Consider the following 21,290-nt stretch of genomic DNA (forward strand, 5'->3'; position numbering starts at 1 on the left):
GAATTTCATCACTTCCCAGAACAGCCAGAACATCTGTGGTCTATTTCTCTGTTAGTGTTTAACCAAACATCTGTCTTTATGGGGTGGGCTGAACTGGTGGAAGGAAGACCAAGAGCCCAGCCTCAGAAAGACAACTCCTGCAGGGTGACTCCCTGGCTTCTTCAGGACAGGGAGGGGGCACTGGGCTGGTGGCACAGAGTGAGACACAATGGAATCTGGCTTCACCTCCAAGGATGAGTATCTAAGGCATTTTAACCCTCGGGATTACCTAGAAAAATACTACAATTTTGGGTCCAAGCCTTCTGCAGAAAATCAGATTCTTAAGCATCTTCTGAAAAATCTCTTCAAGATATTCTGCCTAGGTAAGTTTGTCTGTTGCCTCTGTATCTTCTGTCTAAACATGAGTGATATGGTCAGGGCATGACTGGATTTGTGTCTAGCTGTTATTATTTTGACAACCTTTTTTTGGCATCACGCATTTATTTAACTAGGATAAAAGCTAATGTTGACTGAGACATTTTGCAGTTTACAAAGTGCTTTTATATCCATTATCTCATTCGGTCAAGCAAAAGGGAAATCTCAGAACCTGAGTGCTATCCTTGAGTCCACACTGATTTGCTAGGTGACTAGAGGGAGCCATTTAAACTCAATGGGCCACTTAAGAAATTGAGACTATAAGTTCAAGGCCACTCTGGGCAACATGTTAAGATCCTGTCTAAAAACAGAAAGAAAGAAGGAGTCCAATACTTATTTGGTTCTTCACTGAAAGGAATGTTGCCAATATGCATGAAGTAAAGACCTTTCAACGTATTAACATAACATGTTAATATGTTAACAAGTTCTCAGTGTATTCAGAACTAGGTAGTTTTCAGGGCCAGGAGACATTATATAAACTTAATTTTTAAACAACAACAAAAAAACTTTCTTCAAAAGCATTCCTTAATAGTTTCTACGTTCTATACATCTTTCTGGATCAGGGATCTGTACACCAGATGTATATCTTTTTTCTTTCTTATAGACCTTAAAACAGTCCAATAAAACATGTCTCTACCCTGAATTGGGGAATGGAAAATGGAAAGATGCTTTACAAAAGGACTGTGAGGGAAGTATGAATAGTCTGGTGGTCTATCTTTGAGGATAGGCGGCATAATCCCACTAAAGATACTACCAATATGGCTGTCTGCTATAGTATGATTCCTGATCCCCCCCTTCCTCATTCAAACCAGGTGGTGTGAAGGGAGACCTCCTGATAGACATTGGCTCTGGGCCCACCATCTACCAGCTCCTCTCTGCCTGTGAGTCCTTCAAGGAGATCATTGCCACTGACTACACAGACCAGAACCTGCAGGAGCTGGAGAAGTGGCTAAGGAAGGAACCAGGGGCCTTCGACTGGTCTCCTGTGGTGACCTACGTGTGTGACCTCGAAGGCAACAGGTAGAGCAACTGGTGTCTGCTTCTCCACTTTCTGAGGGTATCCTAGTGACACTTGGATGTGAACTAAGGATTGTCCTTAGAATTCAAGAATTCAAGTCAAAAACAGAGAGATGAGAGAGAGATGGGGGGAGGGGTGTATCTGAATGGAGAATGAGCTAATGAGAGAAAAAGTTGAAATGTAGTTGTGTGTGTGTGTGTGTGTGTGTGTGTAATTGTGGGTTTGTGTGTGTGTGTGCACCAGAAAAGCAGAAGACACAGGGAAAGAGCTGAACAGATGAATCCTGAGCCAAGAAGAAGAGACACACAAGCTTTCCAGACCTGTGAGGGTCAGGGGCAGTGTGTGGTTCAGTTACCATGGACCCAAGTTTTAGGACAGCATCAAGTAAGGGCAAACCAGCTCCTCACCAGCAGCCTTCAGGTGCCAGGGCTTGCCCCGCCCTCTCAAAAGTGCCATTTTCTTGCTAGGCATCCAAGCAAAGGTCTTGGTTGTGAGTGTGCCTAATGCTGGCACCACCGAAACAGCCAAAAGCTGACTAGGTCTTCTTTTAAAAAAAAAAAAAAAAACTCATATATAAGCAACATAACAGGAATTATGGGAAGAGAATTCATTATTCATCATTCATAAAGTTAGGGTTTATATACTCATAGATAATGAGTTAAAATCTTCACTACCACATCTACAAGTAAATTTATGCAAATGAATCTTGTTTAATTCACTAATTTCTTCCCACAAGGAAGAATAGAACCACTGGAAAATGTTACCTGGTCTGCATTTCGCTTGTTTTTTTCTTGCCTTGATGTGCCTCCATCTCTTCCTAGTTGTACTACAGTGACTGTTCTTCTGCCCAGCTGACCATTAGCTCCTGGGCCATCCTGTCATTGCTGTAGGCTTATGGCCAAGACTCCTCAGGCTCCTGTAAAAACTGTAAATAAAGAAGAGGCAAAGAGATAAAAAAGAAAAGGGAGAAAAGGAAAGTATTTCTCCTCCTTGGATCCAGCTAACCCTATGTGCCACTTCTTATGTGCTCAATTATATTTTCCTTCTTCTTTTCTTTTAATGCTCCTGTAGTTTTTTTGTTTTTCATATCTTCTCCTCCCCAATTATCTATGACTTAATTTTAACATGACTTTCCCCATCTCTTCCACAGACCCAAAGTTCACTTTTTCCTGTATTTTTCTTCTTCTTTACATGCTACACATATTGTGTAGTCTTTCCTTTTCTTTTTCACTTACAATGAAAATATATATATATGTATATAATTATTAAATTTATTTTTAACTAATACAGAAAAAACATAAAAACTCTATGTATTAATGGGGTAGCTTAGAATGTTTTGATCATTGTGTAATGTTTCAATCAGATTAAGCATATCTATCTCCTAGGATATTCACTACTTCTTTATGATGAAAGCATTCAAAATCCTTTCTTTTGGCTTCTGAAATATAGAAAGCAGTTGTTATCTCTAGTCATGCTACCCAGGAATGAGATTATAAACCCAGCCATGGAATTGCTGGAATAAATGGTAGTTCTATGTTTAATTTTCTGAGGAATCATCACCCCATTTCCCATGATGACTGTCCTAATTTACAGTCCCACAAACAGTGTGCCAGTGTCCCCTTTTTCTTTGCCAGCACTGTTGTCTTCTGTGTTTCTGGTAAGAGCATTCTTACTGGAGTGAGCATTCTTACTCATTGATTTATATTTCCCTGATGACACATCTGCAGGCCACTCCTACATCTTCTTTTCACAAATGTCTGTTGCCCATTTTTAAATTGGTTTATTTGTGTCTTTTGTTGTCATTGTTTTTCTTTGGGGTTTTTGAGCTCCTTGTATATTCTGGATGTTAACCTCTTATCAGTTATATAGTTTGTCACTGTTTCCTCCCCTTCTGTCGGTTTTCTCTTTACTTTGATGATTGTTTTCTTTGCTGCATAGATAAGTTTTAGTTTGAGGTCATCCCATGTGTATATTTTTGCTTTTTCTTCCCCGTGTTTGGGGGAATCTTGTCCAAGAAATCCTTTCCCATTCCGATGTCCTAAAGCATTTCCCTTATGTTTTCTTCTAGTAGTTTCATAGTTTTTGTGCTAATTGTAACCGGAGAGAGTTAGGGGTCTAGTTTCACACTTCTGCATGTGACTACCCAACTTTCACAGCACCATTTATTAAAAAGATGGTCCTGGGGCTGGGATTGTGGCTCAGCGGTAGAGCACTCGCCTAGCATGGGCGGGACCCGGGTTCAATCCTCAGCACCACATAAAAATAAAGGCATTGTGTTGTGTCCATCTACACCTAAAAAGTAAATATTAAAAAGATGGTCCTTTCTCTAGTGTATATGATTATTAGTAGCTTTGTTGAAAGTCAATTAACTGTAACTATAGATACAAGGGTTTTGTTTGGGGCTCACTATTCTATTCCATTGGTCTATGTGTCCATTTTTGAGGCAACACTATGATTTTTTTGATGACCCAAATTTTGTAGTATATTTTGAAGTGAGGTATAATGCTTCTGGTTTTGGTCTTTTTTGCTTATGATTACTTTGAGTTGGGGATGTAGCTTCATGGTAGAGAGCATGTTTAACATGAATAAGGTCCTGGATTCAGTCCCCAGTAACACCAAAACAAACAAACAAGATTACTTTTGGCTATTAGGGTAAGGAGTGCTTTTTTTGTTGGTTTGTCGTTTCATATAAATTTTAGGATTGCTTTTTCTAGTTCTTTGAAGAATGTCATTGATATTTTGATAGGAATCTCATTGATACTATAGATTGATTTGGGCACTATGGATATTTTAACAATTTGATTCTTCCAGTCTATGAATAATAATCTCTTTCCAATTTTTGTCCTCTTTAATTCCTTTCATCAGTGTTTTATAGTTTCCATTATGAGACCTTTCACCTCTTTGGTTCAGTTTACTCCTAAGCATTTTATTTATTTAACTTTTTATTTTTTTTTTTTTTAGTTTTTAGTTTTGGCTCTTGTAAACTGGATTGCTTTCTTGATTTCTCTTTCAGGTGATTCACTATTGAGGTATAGTGAATCATAAAGCAGTTTTGACTTTCAGGCAAAACAATCTCCCTCAAGAAACAGGTGTTGATACTTTTTGGATCCTAGCTAAGGGAATTAGGATTAACTAGTTAATTCATTCAACAAACCTGTGTCGAACAACTATGACATGCCACATAATACCAGCTCCTAGGTCAGAACACTGAACAAAACAGAGGAAGGCCCATCCCTCCTAGGACTCACATCAGGAAAGTCAGGCAAAGGCCAGATCATTTAGGACCTTCTGGTCCAAGTTAAAAGATTATGGGCTTCACGTGCAATGAGAGGTGCTTGGGATGTATAACCAGAGAACAACGACATTGACTAAGATCTCTCTGGTTGCTGTGTGGAGAATGGATTGAAAGGATTTAGAAGGAAACAAGAGATGTAGAAAAGAAATAATTTAAATCCAGGTGAGAAATGATGGTGGCTTGTTCTTCGGTGATGAAGAAAGGTAGATTATTTTAAGATCAGTTTTTGAGCTAGAATGAAAAATGATTATTAAAGATTGGGAATGAAGGCAAGGAAATGTCAAAGGTGGCTCTGTCCTTGAACTTTAACAACATGGAGAATTAAGGTAATATTACTGAATCCTAGGGATCAATATAAACTCTTGCAATTTAAAACACTCATAAAGAATATGCCTGCTCAGACTCTTTTCTGGAGTGAAGGTCCATTCAGTTCTCTAGAATTGCACTTATATTTGATTCCCATCTATTAGTCAACTTTGGTTTATTCCCTTCTAAAACCAAAGTGTGCTTCTGTTTCTTCGGTTTTTCATTTGTTCTAATGGGCTGCAGACTTCCTACAGGTTTCTTCTTCTCAAGGTTATTAGTATTCTAAACTAAATAGTACTTTGCTTACAGATTGTTCATACATTGTCTTTATTGGTAGTTAATGTGGATTGTCAGATGTCAGTTATTGAGGTAACTCATTGGTGGCACAATGCTTTTTAAAATGAATAAAATCAATGTTTTATTTTATTTTTCCAATCAACATTTTTACTACCACCCAGAGTTGTTTAAATTCTACTGGGCTTTGGATACAAAAACACATCAAAAAAATTGTGCACCATGATCAAGTAGGATTCATCCCTGGGACGCAAGAATGGTTCAATATACGCGGAAATCAATAAATGTTATTCAAGACATCAATAGACTTAAAGATAAGAACCATATGATCATCTCGATAGATGCAGAAAAAGCATTCGAAAAGTACAGCATCCCTTTATGTTCAAAACTCTAGAAAAACTAGGGATAACAGGAACATACCTCGACATTGTAAAAGCTATCTATGCTAAGCCTCAGGCCAGCATCATTCTGAATGGAGAAAAATTGAAGGCATTCCCTCTAAAATCTGGAACAAGACAGGGATGCCCTCTATCACCACTTCTATTCAATATAGTTCTCAAAACACTGGCCAGAGCAATTAGACAGACAAAATAAATTAAAGGCATAAAAATAGAAAAAGAAGAACTTAAATTATCACTATTTGCAGATGACATGATTCTTTACCTAGCAGACCCAAAAGGGTCTACAAACAAACTACTAGAACTAATAAATGAATTCAGCAAAGTGGCAGGATATAAAATCAACACGCATAAATCAAAGGCATTTCTGTATATCAGCGACAAAACTTCTGAAACGGAAATGAGGGAAAACACCCCATTCACAATATCCTCAAAAAAAAAATAAATAAAATGCTTGGGAATCAACCTAACAAAAGAGGTGAAAGATTTATACAATGAAAACTACAGAACCCTAAAGAGAGAAATAGAAGAAGACCTTGGAAGATGGAAAAATATACCCTGTTCATGGATAGGCAGAACTAACATCATCAAAATGGCGATATTACCAAAAGTTCTCTATAGGTTCAATGCAATGCCAATCAAAATCCCAACGGCATTTCTTGTAGAAATAGATAAAGCAATCATGAAATTCATATGGAAAAATAAAAGACCCAGAATAGCAAAAGCAACTCTAAGCAGGAAGTGTGAATCAGGTGGTATAGATTTCAAACTATATTACAGAGCAATAGTAACAAAACCAGCATGGTACTGGTACCAAAACAGGCGGGTGGACCAATGGTACAGAATAGAGGACACAGAAACCAATCCACAAAGTTACAACTATCTTATGTTTGATAATGGGGCTAAAAGCATGCAATGGAGGAAGGATACCATCTTCAACAAATGGTGTTGGGAAAACTGGAAATCCATATGCAACAAAATGAAACTGAATCCCCTCCTCTCGCCATGCACAAAAGTTAACTTAAAATGGATCAAGGAGCTTGATATCAAATCAGAGACTCTGCATCTGATAGAAGAAAAAGTTGGCTCTGATCTACATATTGTGGGGTTGGGTTCCAAATTCCTTAATAGGACACCCATAGCACAAGAGTTAATAACAAGAATCAACAAATGGGACTTACTTAAACTTAAAAGTTTTTTCTCAGCAAGAGAAACAATAAGAGAGGTAAATAGGGAGCCTACATCATGGGAACAAATTTTTACTCCTCACACTTCAGATAGAGCCCTAATATCCAGAGTATACAAAGAACTCAAAAAATTAAACAATAAGATAACAAATAACCCAATCAACAAATGGGCCAAGGACCTGAACAGACACTTCTCAGAGGAGGACATACAATCAATCAACAAGTACATGAAAAAATGCTCACCATCTCTAGCAGTCAGAGAAATGCAAATCAAAACCACCCTAAGATACCATCTCACTCCAGTAAGATTGGCAGCCATTAGGAAGTCAAACAACAACAAGTGCTGGCAAGGATGTGGGGAAAAGGGTACTCTTGTACATTGCTAGTGGGACTGCAAATTGGTGCAGCCAATTTGGAAAGCCTTATGGAGATTCCTGGGAAAGCTGGGAATGGAACCACCATTTGACTCTGCTATTGCCCTTCTCGGACTATTCCCTGAAGACCTTAAAAGAGTGTACTACAGGGATACTGGCACATCTATGTTCACAGCAGCACAATTCACAATAGCTAGACTGTGGAACCAACCCAGATGCCCTTCAATGGATGAATGGATAAAAAAAAAAATGTGGCATTTATACACAATGGAGTACTACGCAGCACTAAAAAATGACAAAATCATGGAATTTGCAGGGAAATGGATGGCACTAGAGCAGTTATGCTAAGTGAAGCTGGCCAATCCCTAAAGAACAAATGCCAAATGTCTTCTTTGATATAATGAGAGCAACTAAGAACAGAGCAGGGAGGAAGAGCAGGAGGAAAATATTAACATTAAACAGAGACACGAGGTGGGAGGGACAGGGAGAGAAAAGGGAAATTGCATGGAAATGGAAGGATACCCTCATTGTTATACAAAATTACATATAAGAGGTTGTGAGGGGAATGGGAAAAAAATAAATAAATAAATTCTACTGGGCTTATGTTGGTTTATGCACTTTACTAAGCATAGTTAAGTCTTGAAGTCAGGTGGTATAAATCCTCCAGCTTTGTTCTTTTTCAAGATTATTTTAGGAATTCCATTGCCATTGTATTTTTTTTAAGAGAGAGTGAGAGAGGGGAGAGAGAGAGAGAGAGAGAGAATTTTTAATATTTATTTTTTAGTTCTCGGCAGACACAACATCTTAGTTGGTATGTGGTGCTGAGGATCGAACCCAGGCCGTACGCATGCCAGGCGAGCGCGCTACGGCTTGAGCCACATCCCCAGCCCTGCCATTGTATTTTGACATAAATTTTAGAGCAAATTTATAAATCTTCAGAAAAATCCCGGTGAAATTTGAAATTCCCCTGAATTTACAGATTAATTTAGGAGAATGGACATAATGAATCTTTAGTCTACAAACATGGTTTGTCTTTTCATTTGCTTATGAATTACTCTTAGAAATGTTTTATAAGTTCACATTTTGCATGTTTAAATTTTTATTTTTAAATGCTATTATTTTGTTTTACATTTTTCATTTTGTTAATTTCATATAGAAATAATTTGTATATTGGCTTCTGTCCCATGACCTTGCTGGCATCACTAATTAATTTTAGTTTTTTTTTTTTGTAGATTCCATATGATTTTCTATGTACACTACTAAACTATCTGAAAATAAAAATAGATTTTCTTCTTCTATTCCAACTTTTTACCTTTTTTTTTCAGGACTTATTGCACTGGCTAGCACTTCTAATGAGATTTTAAATAAAATAATGAGAGCAGATATTTGTGCCTTATTGCTTATCTTAGAGTAAAAATGTTCAATAATTCATCACTAACGCCTAAAAGCTATAGGTTCTTCATAGATATTCTTTATCAGACCAAGCTTCTTTGTATTAGCTTCTTGGAAGTTTCTTGGAAATTTTTAAAGTTTTTAATAAAATGTTGTATTTTGTCAGGTATTTTTTTCTTTTATTGAGATGAGCATGTGTTTTTTTCTTCTTCTTTTATTTTATTTTGAAAATGTGAATTACATTAGATGATTTTAAATGTTAAACCAAACTAGCATAAACCCCTTTGTCATGAAGTGTTATCCTTTTTATGTATTGGTGAACATTACTTGCTAATACTAATAATTTTTATTCTGTATTTGTGGGAGATATCGAACTATCTTTTTTTTTGTAATATGCTTGACAGATATTGATATTATGATTCTGGAGTCATAAAACAAGTTGGGTGGGTTTTCTCAAAGACTTTGTGTAATATTAGTCTTCTTTTTTTCCTTCTTAAATGATTGATAAAATTCACCATGAAAGTATTTGAACCTGAAGGATTTGTGTGTGTGTATGTGTGCATGCACACTTGCACACACATGCCATATGTGTAGATCTTTTATTCAGAATAGCATTTGTTTGTTGGTTGTTTGCATTTTCTATTTTTTTAATATCTGCTTTGATAGATGTTCTATGTATAATACTATACTAGGAATTTGTAGCTTTTCATCTTGACTGTCAGCTTTATGAGCATAATTTTTTACATTATTCTTTTAATATACTTTTATATCTATAGAATCTGTAGTATTCTCTCCTCTTTGATTCTTTTTAAGACATATTGATTAATCTTACTAAAAATTAACAAATTAATCAATTTTGTTAATCTTTTTAAATAACCAACTTTTGGCTTTGTTGATTTTTCTCTATTTTCATTCATTTCCTATTTTATTGGTTTATAGTCTTATTTTTCTTATTTTCTACTTCAATTGTTCTTTTGTTGTTAAAAATCATTTTTCTAGCATCCCAAAATTCTTCCTTTTAATTTTTCTCACTTCTTAAAATGCAAGGTTAAATCACTGATTTCCTGTATTTATTTCTTCAAATGGAGGCATTTAAAACTACAAATTTCCCTCAGTGCTGTTTTAGTTGCATCCTATGATTTTTGACATATTGTATTTTTATTGCTATATGATTTGTCATATTTTCTAATATTTATTTATTTATTATTTTTTAACCATGAATTATATAAAATTGTGTTGTTTAGTTTACAAAAATTCAGGGGTTTTCTTGATATCTTATTGTCATTGGTTTCTAATTTAATTTTGTTGTAGTTAGGGACTTATATGTGGTCCAGCATATAGTCTATTTTGGTGAATATTATATCTGCTATCTACATTGAAAAGAATATACATTTTTCAGTTGTATGTATAGTTTCAATAAATATCAATTAAGTCAGGCAGAATTATAGTATTTTTCAAAATTACCTCATCCTGATTTTTTGTTTACTTGTTCTATCAATTGCAAATAGAGAATTTAACATCTCAAACTATGATTGCAAATTTATACCTTGCTCCCTATAGTTTTGTTAACATTTGCTTTGTGCATTTTGAAACTCTGGTATCATATGCATGCATTTTTAGGATTATTATGTCTTCTTGATGAAATGATCATTTTATTATCATGGAACATCTTTTATCTCCAGTAGCACACTTTGTCTAAAAGTCTACTTTGTCTGACATTAATATGGCCATATCAACCTTCTTATGCTTGTCTGGATATACCACAATGGTGTTGTAGGCAACCTCTAAGATAGCCCCTAATAATTCTGGGCTCAAGTGTTCACACCCTTGTTTAATTTCCTAGAATATTCTTTGGAATCTGTGACTCAATTTTTACTAATCTGGTAGAATGCATTACCAAAAACAAAACAACAACAATAACAAAACCCACCACTACACACATATTACAATGGCTAAAATCCAGAGCACTGACAACACCAAATGCTGGTAAAGATGTGTAGCAACGGGATCTCCTAATCATTGCTCGTGGAAATACAAAATGGTATAGCCACTTTGGAAGATAATTTGGTTATTCCTAACAAAACTCAACATATCCTCACTATATGATTTAGCAATTGCACTTTTTGGTATTACCCACAGGAGTTGAAAACTTGTATCTACCCATTGATGTGACTATGGACATTTATAACAACTTTCTTCATAATTGTAAAAAATTAAAGGTGACCAAGATTCAGCAGGTAAAGGAATAAACAAATTGTGGTAAATCCAGACAATGAACTATTATTTAGCATTAAAAAGGAATGAGCTATCAAGAATATTTGCGTCCCCCCAAAAATCCCACATTGAAGTCTTCACCCCATAATGTGATGGTTTTAGGAGTTAGGGCCTTTGGGAGGTGCTCAAATCATGAGAACTAAGCCTTCATGTGTCGGGGATTAATTCCCTTATAAGAGACCCTGGAGAGCTCTCTAGTTCTCCTTCTACCCTGTGGAGATTCAAGGAGAAATCAGCCATCTGCAGTCCAGAAGAGTGTCTTCATCAGAACCGACTGTATCAGTACCTTGATCTTGGACTTCCAGCTTCCTTTATAAGTCACCCATTCTAGGGTGTTTTGTTGTAAACGGATTAAGACTATGTATATTTGTATTTACCATGTATCTGTGCTGTCTGGTGTTCATTCCTTTCTGAAGATATGGGCTTCTGTCTGGCATTCTTTCCCTTCCTCTAAAAACAAAACAAACAAACAAAAAACTCCTTTTAGTCTTTCTTACTGTACAGCTTGGCTATAAGTAAATTCTCTCAGCTTGTCAATGTCAGGTAAGGATCAGTCATTTTTTCTTCTTCTTCATATGAGGAATTTAACAATTTTTAATACCTAATGTGCCTCTGGCATCTCTCTTCCCACTATTTATTCTTGAAATCTGAGATATTTAAAATCAAATATTGTAATTTGAAGTATTATATTTTATTTCAAGATCCATGGGGACATTTTTTTTTATTTGTAATCATATTTACAGTTATTTAGACATATTTTGTGCTCATTTTATATGATTTTTTGTAATCACTGAGTTTTAATTATAATTCATTTCTTAGTTAACTGAGTAGATATCCAAATAATTTTTTCAGGAAGACCACATAAGTGACATATTTTCCAAGCCCATGTGGGAAGGAATTTTTGTCAAATTTATACATGAACAACATCATAAAATTGTTCAGTATTGCTTAAGTATTGCCTTATTTTTCCTGGCATTTAGTAAGAAGTTGAGAGGGGTTATTTTTATATGTCATTTTAACCTCAGAATTCTAACCCCTTAGAATTCTATACATTTAGCCTTTAAAGTGAAGATGTAGTCTTCGAAATGAAAGTAATTTCATCCTTCTCTTTACTATTGAATGTGTGATTCCAAAGAATGAAATTGACATTAACTAGAAAAAACAAAACTATAGCTATGAGGATGTTTGGACAATATCAGAAATTATTAAATAAATAAGGAATTTACCAGAATTTGTGGATTTTCAGAGAAAGTTTGGATATATATAAATAAAGATCCCAGACATTGTTAGATAATGCAGCTCTCCAAACTCTAAATCACGTGTCAAGAAGGCTTTTAGAACTTTGTTCTCAATTTCCCTAGCCATCACAGGCTTTTCCATCTCATTCAAAAACGAACCCTTAAAATTTTACAGGATACTAAAAGCATTACTTATCTCATGCTGGAATCTTCAGCTTGGAACAATTTGCTCTTGAGACAACCTCTTTTCCAGTCTGTTAGAATGAGGAACTGTGTTTTTGGCAGTGAGTTTCTGCATTCCTGTCTTTATCCTAATGCCAGATCCTGTGGCTCCAACTATTTTGAGAATGATAGTGATCCCGCTCAACTATATCTTTCTCACATCCTCAAGTACTTCTATCAACCTACAACCTATTTCCCCTAGGATTATTTCTTCTTTATCAGAAGCTATTTCTTGTGCTGACGGCTGCCAAGGACAATGAGCTGTTTCCTCCTCCTGTGTCTCTGGAGTATGATGCATACATTTAGAAATCACTCATTTTTACAACTATCTGAAAGCTGTAAGACATTGGTACCAAACTCCTGCCTCACACTTTCAATTTATTAAATTAGAAAGTCCAACACTAATATACAACTACTACTCCAGCTTATGCCATGATCAGAAGAAAGTGAACTTTTCCCTTAAGAAATCCCAGAAATAGCATTCATTAGTCTCTGGTCCCTGGAACTTGGAACACACTACTTAAATCTGTGGTCCTCAGACTGGCAACTTCTAAGTCACATTGGGAGCTTGCTAGAAATGCAGACTCTTGGGACTCACTGGCCACTACAGCATTGGAGTCTGTGTTTTCACAAGAGCTGCTGGGGACTAGATGCACATTACAGTCAAAGAAGTGTTGGTGTCTAGAGAGGAGCTTCCCACTGGTGTGCCAAGACACACAGGTGTGAACTATGAACTGCTCTCAGCCCTCAGGGCTGCCAGGTAAAACCCAGAGAGGTGTAAAGAGCAGCTTTCACTTAACCTCAGTGTACCCGACAGAGCAAAAGCCTGAGCACCTGCAGAGGTGACAGCTTGAGCACCCACAGAGGTGACAGTTCTCTAACATAAATACTCTCTATGCAAAAATCTCCATATCTGCTTTAAAAAGAGGTTGGTATATTGTCCCCACATACATACAATTGTGCCTGTTTTGTTCTACAAACTAGTGGACTACCTCTGTCACAAAGCATTTCTGGATTTTCATGGATTGAAAAAGGATATTGATACTCTTTCTGAAAATCAGGATCTTGAGGGTCAGGGTGATTATTTTGTTGATGCCTGGGAGAAGTTTCTGCCTTTTATAAGGATGCTGCTCTCTTACATAGGTGTTCTGCCTGCATTACCTCTCTTGGAGAATGCACAGGGCAGGCTGAGAAACCTTCAGCTAGTCATTTCCTTCCAATTGTAGGTCCTTCTACTCCTGTGTCTCCAAGTCCCTCAATGCATTCAAAATAGAACTAAGCTGTATTCCAGATCTGCTCTATTTCTGGTATTCTTAGCTCCTTGAATGGCATCATCATACAATTAATTGGACCAGCCAGAAGCCTGAAGTCAACCTCTGTCATGTTCCACTTCTAATCTAGTACTAAGTTCTGTCCGTCACACTTCCCGCATTTCTCTTGAACCAGTTTCTTTCTTCCAATATTTATCATCATCCTGGTTCTAGCTACCATCCTCTCCCTCTGAACTGGCCTCCCACTTCCACTGTTGTCCTTTCATTTGGTTTTCTCTGCTCTGCATGCCCAGTGGTTATGTCAAGGTAGAAATCTGATCATGTCACTCACTTTCTTAGCACCTCTTAATGACTCCCCAAGGCTTTTAAGAGAAAAAGCAAAATTCCCAGCATAGTCTATGTTATGGTTTGGATCCAAAATATCCCCCCAAAGTTCATGTATTAAAGGGTTGATCCCCAAAGTAGCAGTATTCAGAGTTAAGGCCTTTGAATGGTGACTGGGTCATGAGGACCTCATCAATGGATTCACCCATTGATGGATTCATAATTTAATGGGCTACTGGAAGGTGATGGAAATTTTAGGAGGGGGAACCTTGTTAAAAAAGTGGGTCGCTGGGGGCTTGCTCTTGAAGGCTATATCTTGTCCCCAGCCCCTCTCTTTCCCTGTCTGTCCCTCTTCCTCTCCCTCTTCTCAGGCCACCATGAGGTGAGCAGCTTTCTCTGCCACAATGTCCTGCCTCACCACAGGCCTGGCCACCTGCCAACTCACTTTCCTCAAAGTCCAGTCACAGCAGCATGCCTTCTCCATACGACCTTCGCACTTGCTGTTTCCTTCTACTGGAATGTCTTCCTCCCCAATCATCTCGGACATGCACATCTGCCATGTCTCTGCTTACCTGACCTTCTTTTTGGAGGAATTTTTCTTGATACTCTAGACCAAGCCAAGATCCCAGCATTCCTCCACAAATGCTCTGTTCCTTTCCTTCTTTGCATTTGTCAGTTTTAATTTCCATTTTTTTTTTTTGTGGATGATCATTGATTAATTCTCCCTAGCCCATCTGTAATTCTCCATGAGGATAGGACCTGTTTCTCATTTGTTCATCCTTAAGTTCCCTGTACCTAGCCTACTTCCTTGTCATATAACAGAGGCTCAAACATATTTGTAAATAAAAAGGAATGTTTGCATTTTGCCTTCCAGACTTCCTCCTGGAATGTCCACCTGACTCAGGTGTGAACTCCACCAAAGGCTTTCTAGTGATCCTCCCTTGTTCTTACAGTCCTTACACGGACATCCAAGTTCATTTGGACTTTGTGTCCTTGACAAGTTTTGATGGTTCTCCCTCAGGAGGTCCTGCAGGAAGCTCTAGGGATGGGGATTGAGTGTATTGGAAAGGCTTGTCCAGGGGATTCTACTCACTGCCTGCCTTGCTGAGACAGGGCAGAAAGAACCTCCTCCCAATCTTAGGATAATTACCTGGGGTAGGGGAAGAGACTTTCACACTGTGGTCTTCTCAGGAGTCCTGCTCCTTATCATTTCATTTTTTTTCTCTCCCTCCCCCTTCCCTCAGGCTTTTATAGATAGAATATTTACAGAGAAAATAGCTGCCTTTTTTTTTGCATATTGGTTCATTTGAAAGAGTTGATCTTTAGAAGGAGGGAAATGGCCACACTGCTGTTAGCACTGTTAGCATTCTGTAAAACAGCATAACACTTCTCCGGTGTGTGTTTATTGCCTACCCCTTTGAGCTAAACGTGAGGCTGAGTGGTAATTGCCTGGGTCTCCAGGAGAGTCCATTTCCCTGCAGTGTACTTGCAGGCCCCAGGAGCCCTGAGGTGTAATCTGCACGCTGCTGCCTTGGCAACTGAGTTCACCAATGTTTGCTGTCCCTCCAAGGACAAGCAGGTATCTGCAACAGTGGGTGTTTCTAACAAATTCCCCTCTCAAATTGGCACATTCTCTGTGAGCTTTCAAGACTTCACAGTGTGTCTCACAGTTTGGGAACAATTTCCATCATCCTCTGACTGGCAAGTACTAGTTCTGTGGTAATTTGTGTCTTTAAAATCGTTTGATACACAATAGAGCACAGAGGTTCATTCTGCTTCTGACGTAATCACTTAAATACACATTCCCACATGTTCCCGACATAAAGGGTCATTTTAAACATGTCCCAAAGAACATTATGTGGTACAGCTTTAGCTTTTTCTATACGTTTAAGTTATCCATGTGTGCAGATAGGTTATTTTTTTTCTGTTCTAGATTATTTACCTATTCAAACCTGTGTTTCTCACAAACTTCTATAATGTCGAATAATAAGTTTTTATTTTAAAGGGTTCTATCAAGTCATTCATAGTCTGTCAAGGCCGAGTGGCAGCTTTATAAGTAGTTTCCATGGCTTTAATTTCCCTAAAAGTAGAAAAAAAAATGTCCTACTTTGCCCAGGACTACCACAGGAACCCAGGATAGGGAATTTTCAGTGCTAAAACCAGAAAATCCAAGACAAATCAGGACAAATGGTTACCCTACCACCATTTTTATGCTTGATTAGGGAACTGGCAGACCCCAATCGAAGGTTATTCCCTATGCAGATACCAGTTTAGTGGTTGGTAGGAATTCCCTAAAACCAATACCTTGCTAAGCATCTTTCTCTTCTTTAATATAAGAAGCTATTGAGATACAACCCACATGCCATGCAATCAATAGACCCATTTAAAATGTGCAACTCAATGGTTTTCAGTAGACTTAGAGTTGCACAAACCTCACCACAATCCATTTTAGAACATTTTCATAACTCCCTAAAGAAGCCCTCTACCCATTAGCAGGGACTCCTACCTGCCCCTCAGGCTCAAGTCCATCTTCTAGCAAACACTAAACTAATCTGCTTTTAGTCTCTGTTGATTTTCCTTTTCTGGACATTTTATATGAATGGAATCTTACAATCTGTGGCTTTTTGGTTGTGGCTTCTTTTATTTACTTATAATATCTTTGAGGTTCATTCATGTTGTAGTATGTATCAGAAAGAACTTCATTTCATTGACAAATAACATCCTCATTATAAGTATATGCCACATTTTATTTATCTGTTTATAAGTTGACAGACATTTAAGTTGTTTCCACCTTTTAGCTACTCATGGACATTCATATACAAGTTTTTGTATGGCTATGTTTTTATTTCTCTTGGGTATACCCCTAGGAGTGAAATTCCAGGTCATGTGGTAACTTTGTTTAACTTTTTTTGAGGAACTTCCAGACTGCTGTCCAAAGTAGCTGCACCATTTTACACTTTACCTCTGATTTTTTTTATTAATATTATTGCCATATTAGTGGATGTGAAGTATTCGATCACAGTTTTGAATTGCACTTCTCTGATGACCAGTGATACTGAGTATCTCTTCCTATACTTATGGCTAAGGTTTTAAATGGAAAATTTTAGCAAACATAAAAGATATTTGCAAATACATGGGCTGGGATTGTGGCTCAGCGGTAGAGTACTCGCCTAGCATGCACGAGGCACTTGGTTCGATCCTCAGCACCACATAAATGTAAAATAAAGATATTGTGTCCACCTAAAACTAAAAAATAAATATTTTAAAAAATATTTGCAAATAACAGATTATGTGCACTCAACTTAAGACTTTTAACTAAATATGTAAATTGATGCCCACAAATAATTTCCACTATCTTAAATCATTCCACCTGAAGGTAAATCTGCATGTTTCATTTAAGCCATTGACTGTGCTTCATGACTAGAAATAGTCCCAATGTAAGTCTCTCTTGCTTGTCTGATGTTGGGCCGTCTTCTGCTATTTTCATCAAGCCTTGCTGCCCAAGTGACCATCTTCTCCCAGAGCTTGTATCAGACCATGGACTGTGTGTTCCCCAAATGTAAGACTAGATGTGCTTCAGGGTGCTTTGTTGGCCAACTTCCTCAAAGGGCTCTATAACGATGATCCCTTCTACCACTGTAGCATCGGGCCTGGGCTCTTAAAAACACTCATTGTTTCTGTTCTTTCCCTTACCTGATTTTCTGCTATTTCTTCTCCTTTTCCATTCCCTCTCTCCGGTTTCTCTTGTATACTCTAAGCATTTATTTACTTTTGGTTATTTGTTAATTTGTCCTTCATTTCTTCCCTAAAAATATTCAAAAAGGATCCAGGCATGAGAGTTATCTTTCCTTTACTAGAACTAATACCTGAGATAAACAGCTTATAAGAATAAAAGGTTTATTTGGGCTCATGGTTTCACATGGCTTTCATGCCTGTGGTGAGGTGGCACTTCAGGGCAGCAGCACATGGTGAACAAAACCATTCATCTCATGGCCCATAAAGGAAGGGAGAAAGAGGAAAAGACTAGAGTCCCATGGTCCTCTTTGAGGGCATGTCCCCATTGACCCAAAGTCCTCCCATTAGGTCCACTTCCTAAAGGCTCCACCAAGTCCCAACAGCACAAAGGGGCAAGCCTTAAACATGTGGGCTTTGAGGGAATATTCAGACCCACACTGTAGTACCACAGGACTCTATTCCAGCTCCTGCTCTTGTTTTCTCTTCTCCATTAATTGATTTTCTCTCAAGAAACTCCACTGATTTGACAGAAAATAACAGGATTACTGGCAAGGCTACCAAGAAAACGATGTCTGTCAGAAAATATACTCTATCTGCAATATTTTTTGGAAACTGAGAGTAGGGGGTAGTAGTTTTCTTCTCTCCAGAGGGGCTTCCCTGGGAACAGCTATAGGATGGTGATGAACAGCATCTAAAAACATCTGTGCATGACCCCACCCCGTCATCCATCAGCAGCTACTACCAAGATAACATTTCAATATTCTAAACCCATGATTACTTCCTCAGCATGGGTCAATAGCTACTACCTTGCAGTTTGGCAGAAGGGACGAGAATAGTAGTAATAATTAATAAGTCAATAACAAAGCAGTGAGGAAGAATAATTTCAAGGGTGGGGCAGTTCATTGTAGAAGCAGACACCAGGGAATTCGTATGATTTCCACATTATTATTCACTTTATTAAGAGAGTAAGCCCAGCTCAGGGAATATGGTCACATTTAGATAACAAAATAGTCCCTCCTTTCCCAATTGGGGTGGTTCTAAGGATGCTCATTCTTGTCACATGGCCATTTTCAGCCCCGACCAGAGAAATGTGGGGTCCCCATGACTAGAGCAGCAAGCGACGCTGATGCTTAGTTGGTTTGTGTTTTTCAGAGTCAAGGGGCCGGAGAAGGAGGAGAAGTTGAGGCGGGCGGTCAGGCAGGTGCTGAAGTGCGACGTGACTCAGAGTCAGCCCCTGGGCGCGGTCCGCGTGGCTCCGGCCGACTGCCTGCTCAGCACGCTGTGCCTGGACGCAGCCTGCCCAGACCTCCCCACCTACTGCACGGCGCTCAGGAACCTGGGCAGCCTGCTCAAGCCCGGGGGCTTCCTGGTGGTGGTGGACGCGCTGAAGAGCAGCTACTACACGATTGGTCAGCAGAGGTTCTCCAGCCTCTCCCTGGGCCCGGAGGCAGTAGAGGCTGCCGTGAAAGAGGCTGGCTACACCATCCAGCAGTTCGAGGTGATCTCGCAAAGTTACTCCTCCACCACGGCCGACAACGAAGGACTTTTCTTCCTGGTGGGGCGGAAGGCAGACAGATCTGTATGACATCTCGAGATCTCAATTAAAGCAGTTCCTTTGACTTGCCCAGGTGACTCTGGGCCATGGTCCTAATTGCCACGGTCACTGTGCGGAGTAGAGGCTAATTAGCTGGAACCGATGGTATTTCTAAGGTAGGGCTGGAGTGGTCAGTCAGCCTAGGACAAACTCGTTGTCCATCTACTCTGGGCTCCACCCATGTGCTGGTGCCAGGGAACTGGAAGATGAGTAACTAGGATGTGCACTCTTCCCTGCCTGTGCTTAGGAAAGGAAACCTCACTTTCCCAAACATCCAATCGTATGGCTCAAGCCCACAACCGCCTATGTAGAAGCTCTGCAGTCACTATTAGTTTCCTAAGGGCCCCAGATGCCTCTTTCACTTTCCTTCTCCTAGAGAGAGAGTCACACCCCAACCTTTGCTGCTGCTGGGCTGCCCTAGGCACAGGCATTCTCTGAGGGACACCCCACTGACCAATATTTCTGTTCATCCCAGTGATCTTTTTTTAAAAATCTCATTTTCAATTACAACTCCGCCACTCAACTAGCTGTTTCTCTATAGTCAAGTTCCACAGCCTTGCCGTGCCTCAGTTTTCTCATCTACAAAATGGTATTCACATAGAACCTCCTGTAGAGAGAATGAAAATGAATTGCTAAATATAAAGGACCCAGAGTAATGGTTGGCATTTGACAGGCATTTGGTAAGTGTAAACTATAATCATTATTATCATAATCATCATCTTTGATACTAGTTGCCCAAAGCAGCTAGAAAAGAAGTCTCCGTCTCCAAGTAGAAGAAAAGCTTCTGTTCTGGGCTGAAGGCATCTGGGCTCTTTACTAGCATTGCCTTCAAGGGGGCTGTGAAGAAATTCAGTTTCTCTACCACATGCCACCAGTTCCTTTCTGATTTAAGAAACAGCAAACATTTATTTAGCACCCTCTGTGCATCACTCCTGTTCCCCAGTGCCATCTGGCTCAAGAGCTCCCAATCACTCCTCAGGAGCTCCCAGGTGCTTCCAAATGCAGTGGCACACCTGTCCAACCTCTCCTGCTCAGACTGCAGTGCTGCAGTGCTGCAGCCCACCTGCCCATCCGGGCAATGGTGGGGAGGGGTCGAATGGCCTGTTATGAAAAGGGTACTACCCCTGCCCATGGTTCTTCCTTGAACACCTCAGAGAGATAGAGAACACTTTCCATCTATCCCAGGGGTTGGTAAACGTTTCCTGCCAAGGGCCAGATAGTAAATATTTGGGGCTTTTTGGTACTGTATTTTCATTCTAAGCTCAATGACTCAAAAATGCAGTTGCAGCAGAAGTAGCCATAGGCAGTATATAAAGGAATATATGCAAGAGTTCCAATAAATATCACTTGCCAAAACAGGTGGCCCAGGTGGATTTGGACAAAGGATTGTAGTTTGGGATCCCTGATGTAGACCCTGAAAGCAGATCTATTTGCACCTAAAGCTTAATATAGTTTCTTGTGAACAATCTGGTTAGTTTCTAAAACTCAGTCCGACTCATAGGAGCCCAAACTCAGATCAAGGGGCTGACAAATAAAAATCAGAAAGGAAGCAAAGGGATGACAGATGGAGTGTCAATTACACCAATATTTTGCTATTTGGTGAATCCACAATAAACATTTGAAAAACTAACAGAAAAACAAACCAAAACATAAATCCTAGGTAGTAGCACTTCATGTTGTACTACTTTGTGAAGTTTTGTTTCAGTTTTACAAACGTTTCGATCTATCCTTCCATCCATCTAGCCATCCATCCTTCCACCTGCATACACATATTTGTTTTGGATCATGATATAGCATTTATTTCTGTAGGGTGTGATCAAAAATATGGAAAACAACTAACCTATACTCTGGGCATCTGGGATGCCTCTGATAGACATCAGTCTTCTTTAATACAGAGATAAAAGGCTTAGCCCCTGTTCATAAAGAATTCCAAGTCTCTGGGAGAAATTGACAA

At 38.7% G+C, this 21,290-nt stretch overlaps 1 protein-coding gene across 1 annotated transcript; it reads left to right on the top strand.

Annotated features, from left to right (window-relative positions):
• The first annotated feature begins 97 nt into the window (after positions 1-97).
• Nnmt (nicotinamide N-methyltransferase) lies at positions 98-19,327 on the top strand. Its single transcript, XM_026392591.2, has 3 exons — positions 98-362; positions 1,227-1,434; positions 18,895-19,327. Exons 1-3 carry the CDS (start codon positions 209-211, stop codon positions 19,325-19,327), a joined length of 795 nt encoding a protein of 264 aa, XP_026248376.2. The 5' UTR covers positions 98-208.
• The last annotated feature ends 1,963 nt before the right edge of the window (positions 19,328-21,290 follow it).

This window comes from Urocitellus parryii, chromosome 4 (genome assembly GCF_045843805.1).
Source record: "Urocitellus parryii isolate mUroPar1 chromosome 4, mUroPar1.hap1, whole genome shotgun sequence".
NCBI classification, from domain to species: domain Eukaryota; kingdom Metazoa; phylum Chordata; class Mammalia; order Rodentia; family Sciuridae; genus Urocitellus; species Urocitellus parryii.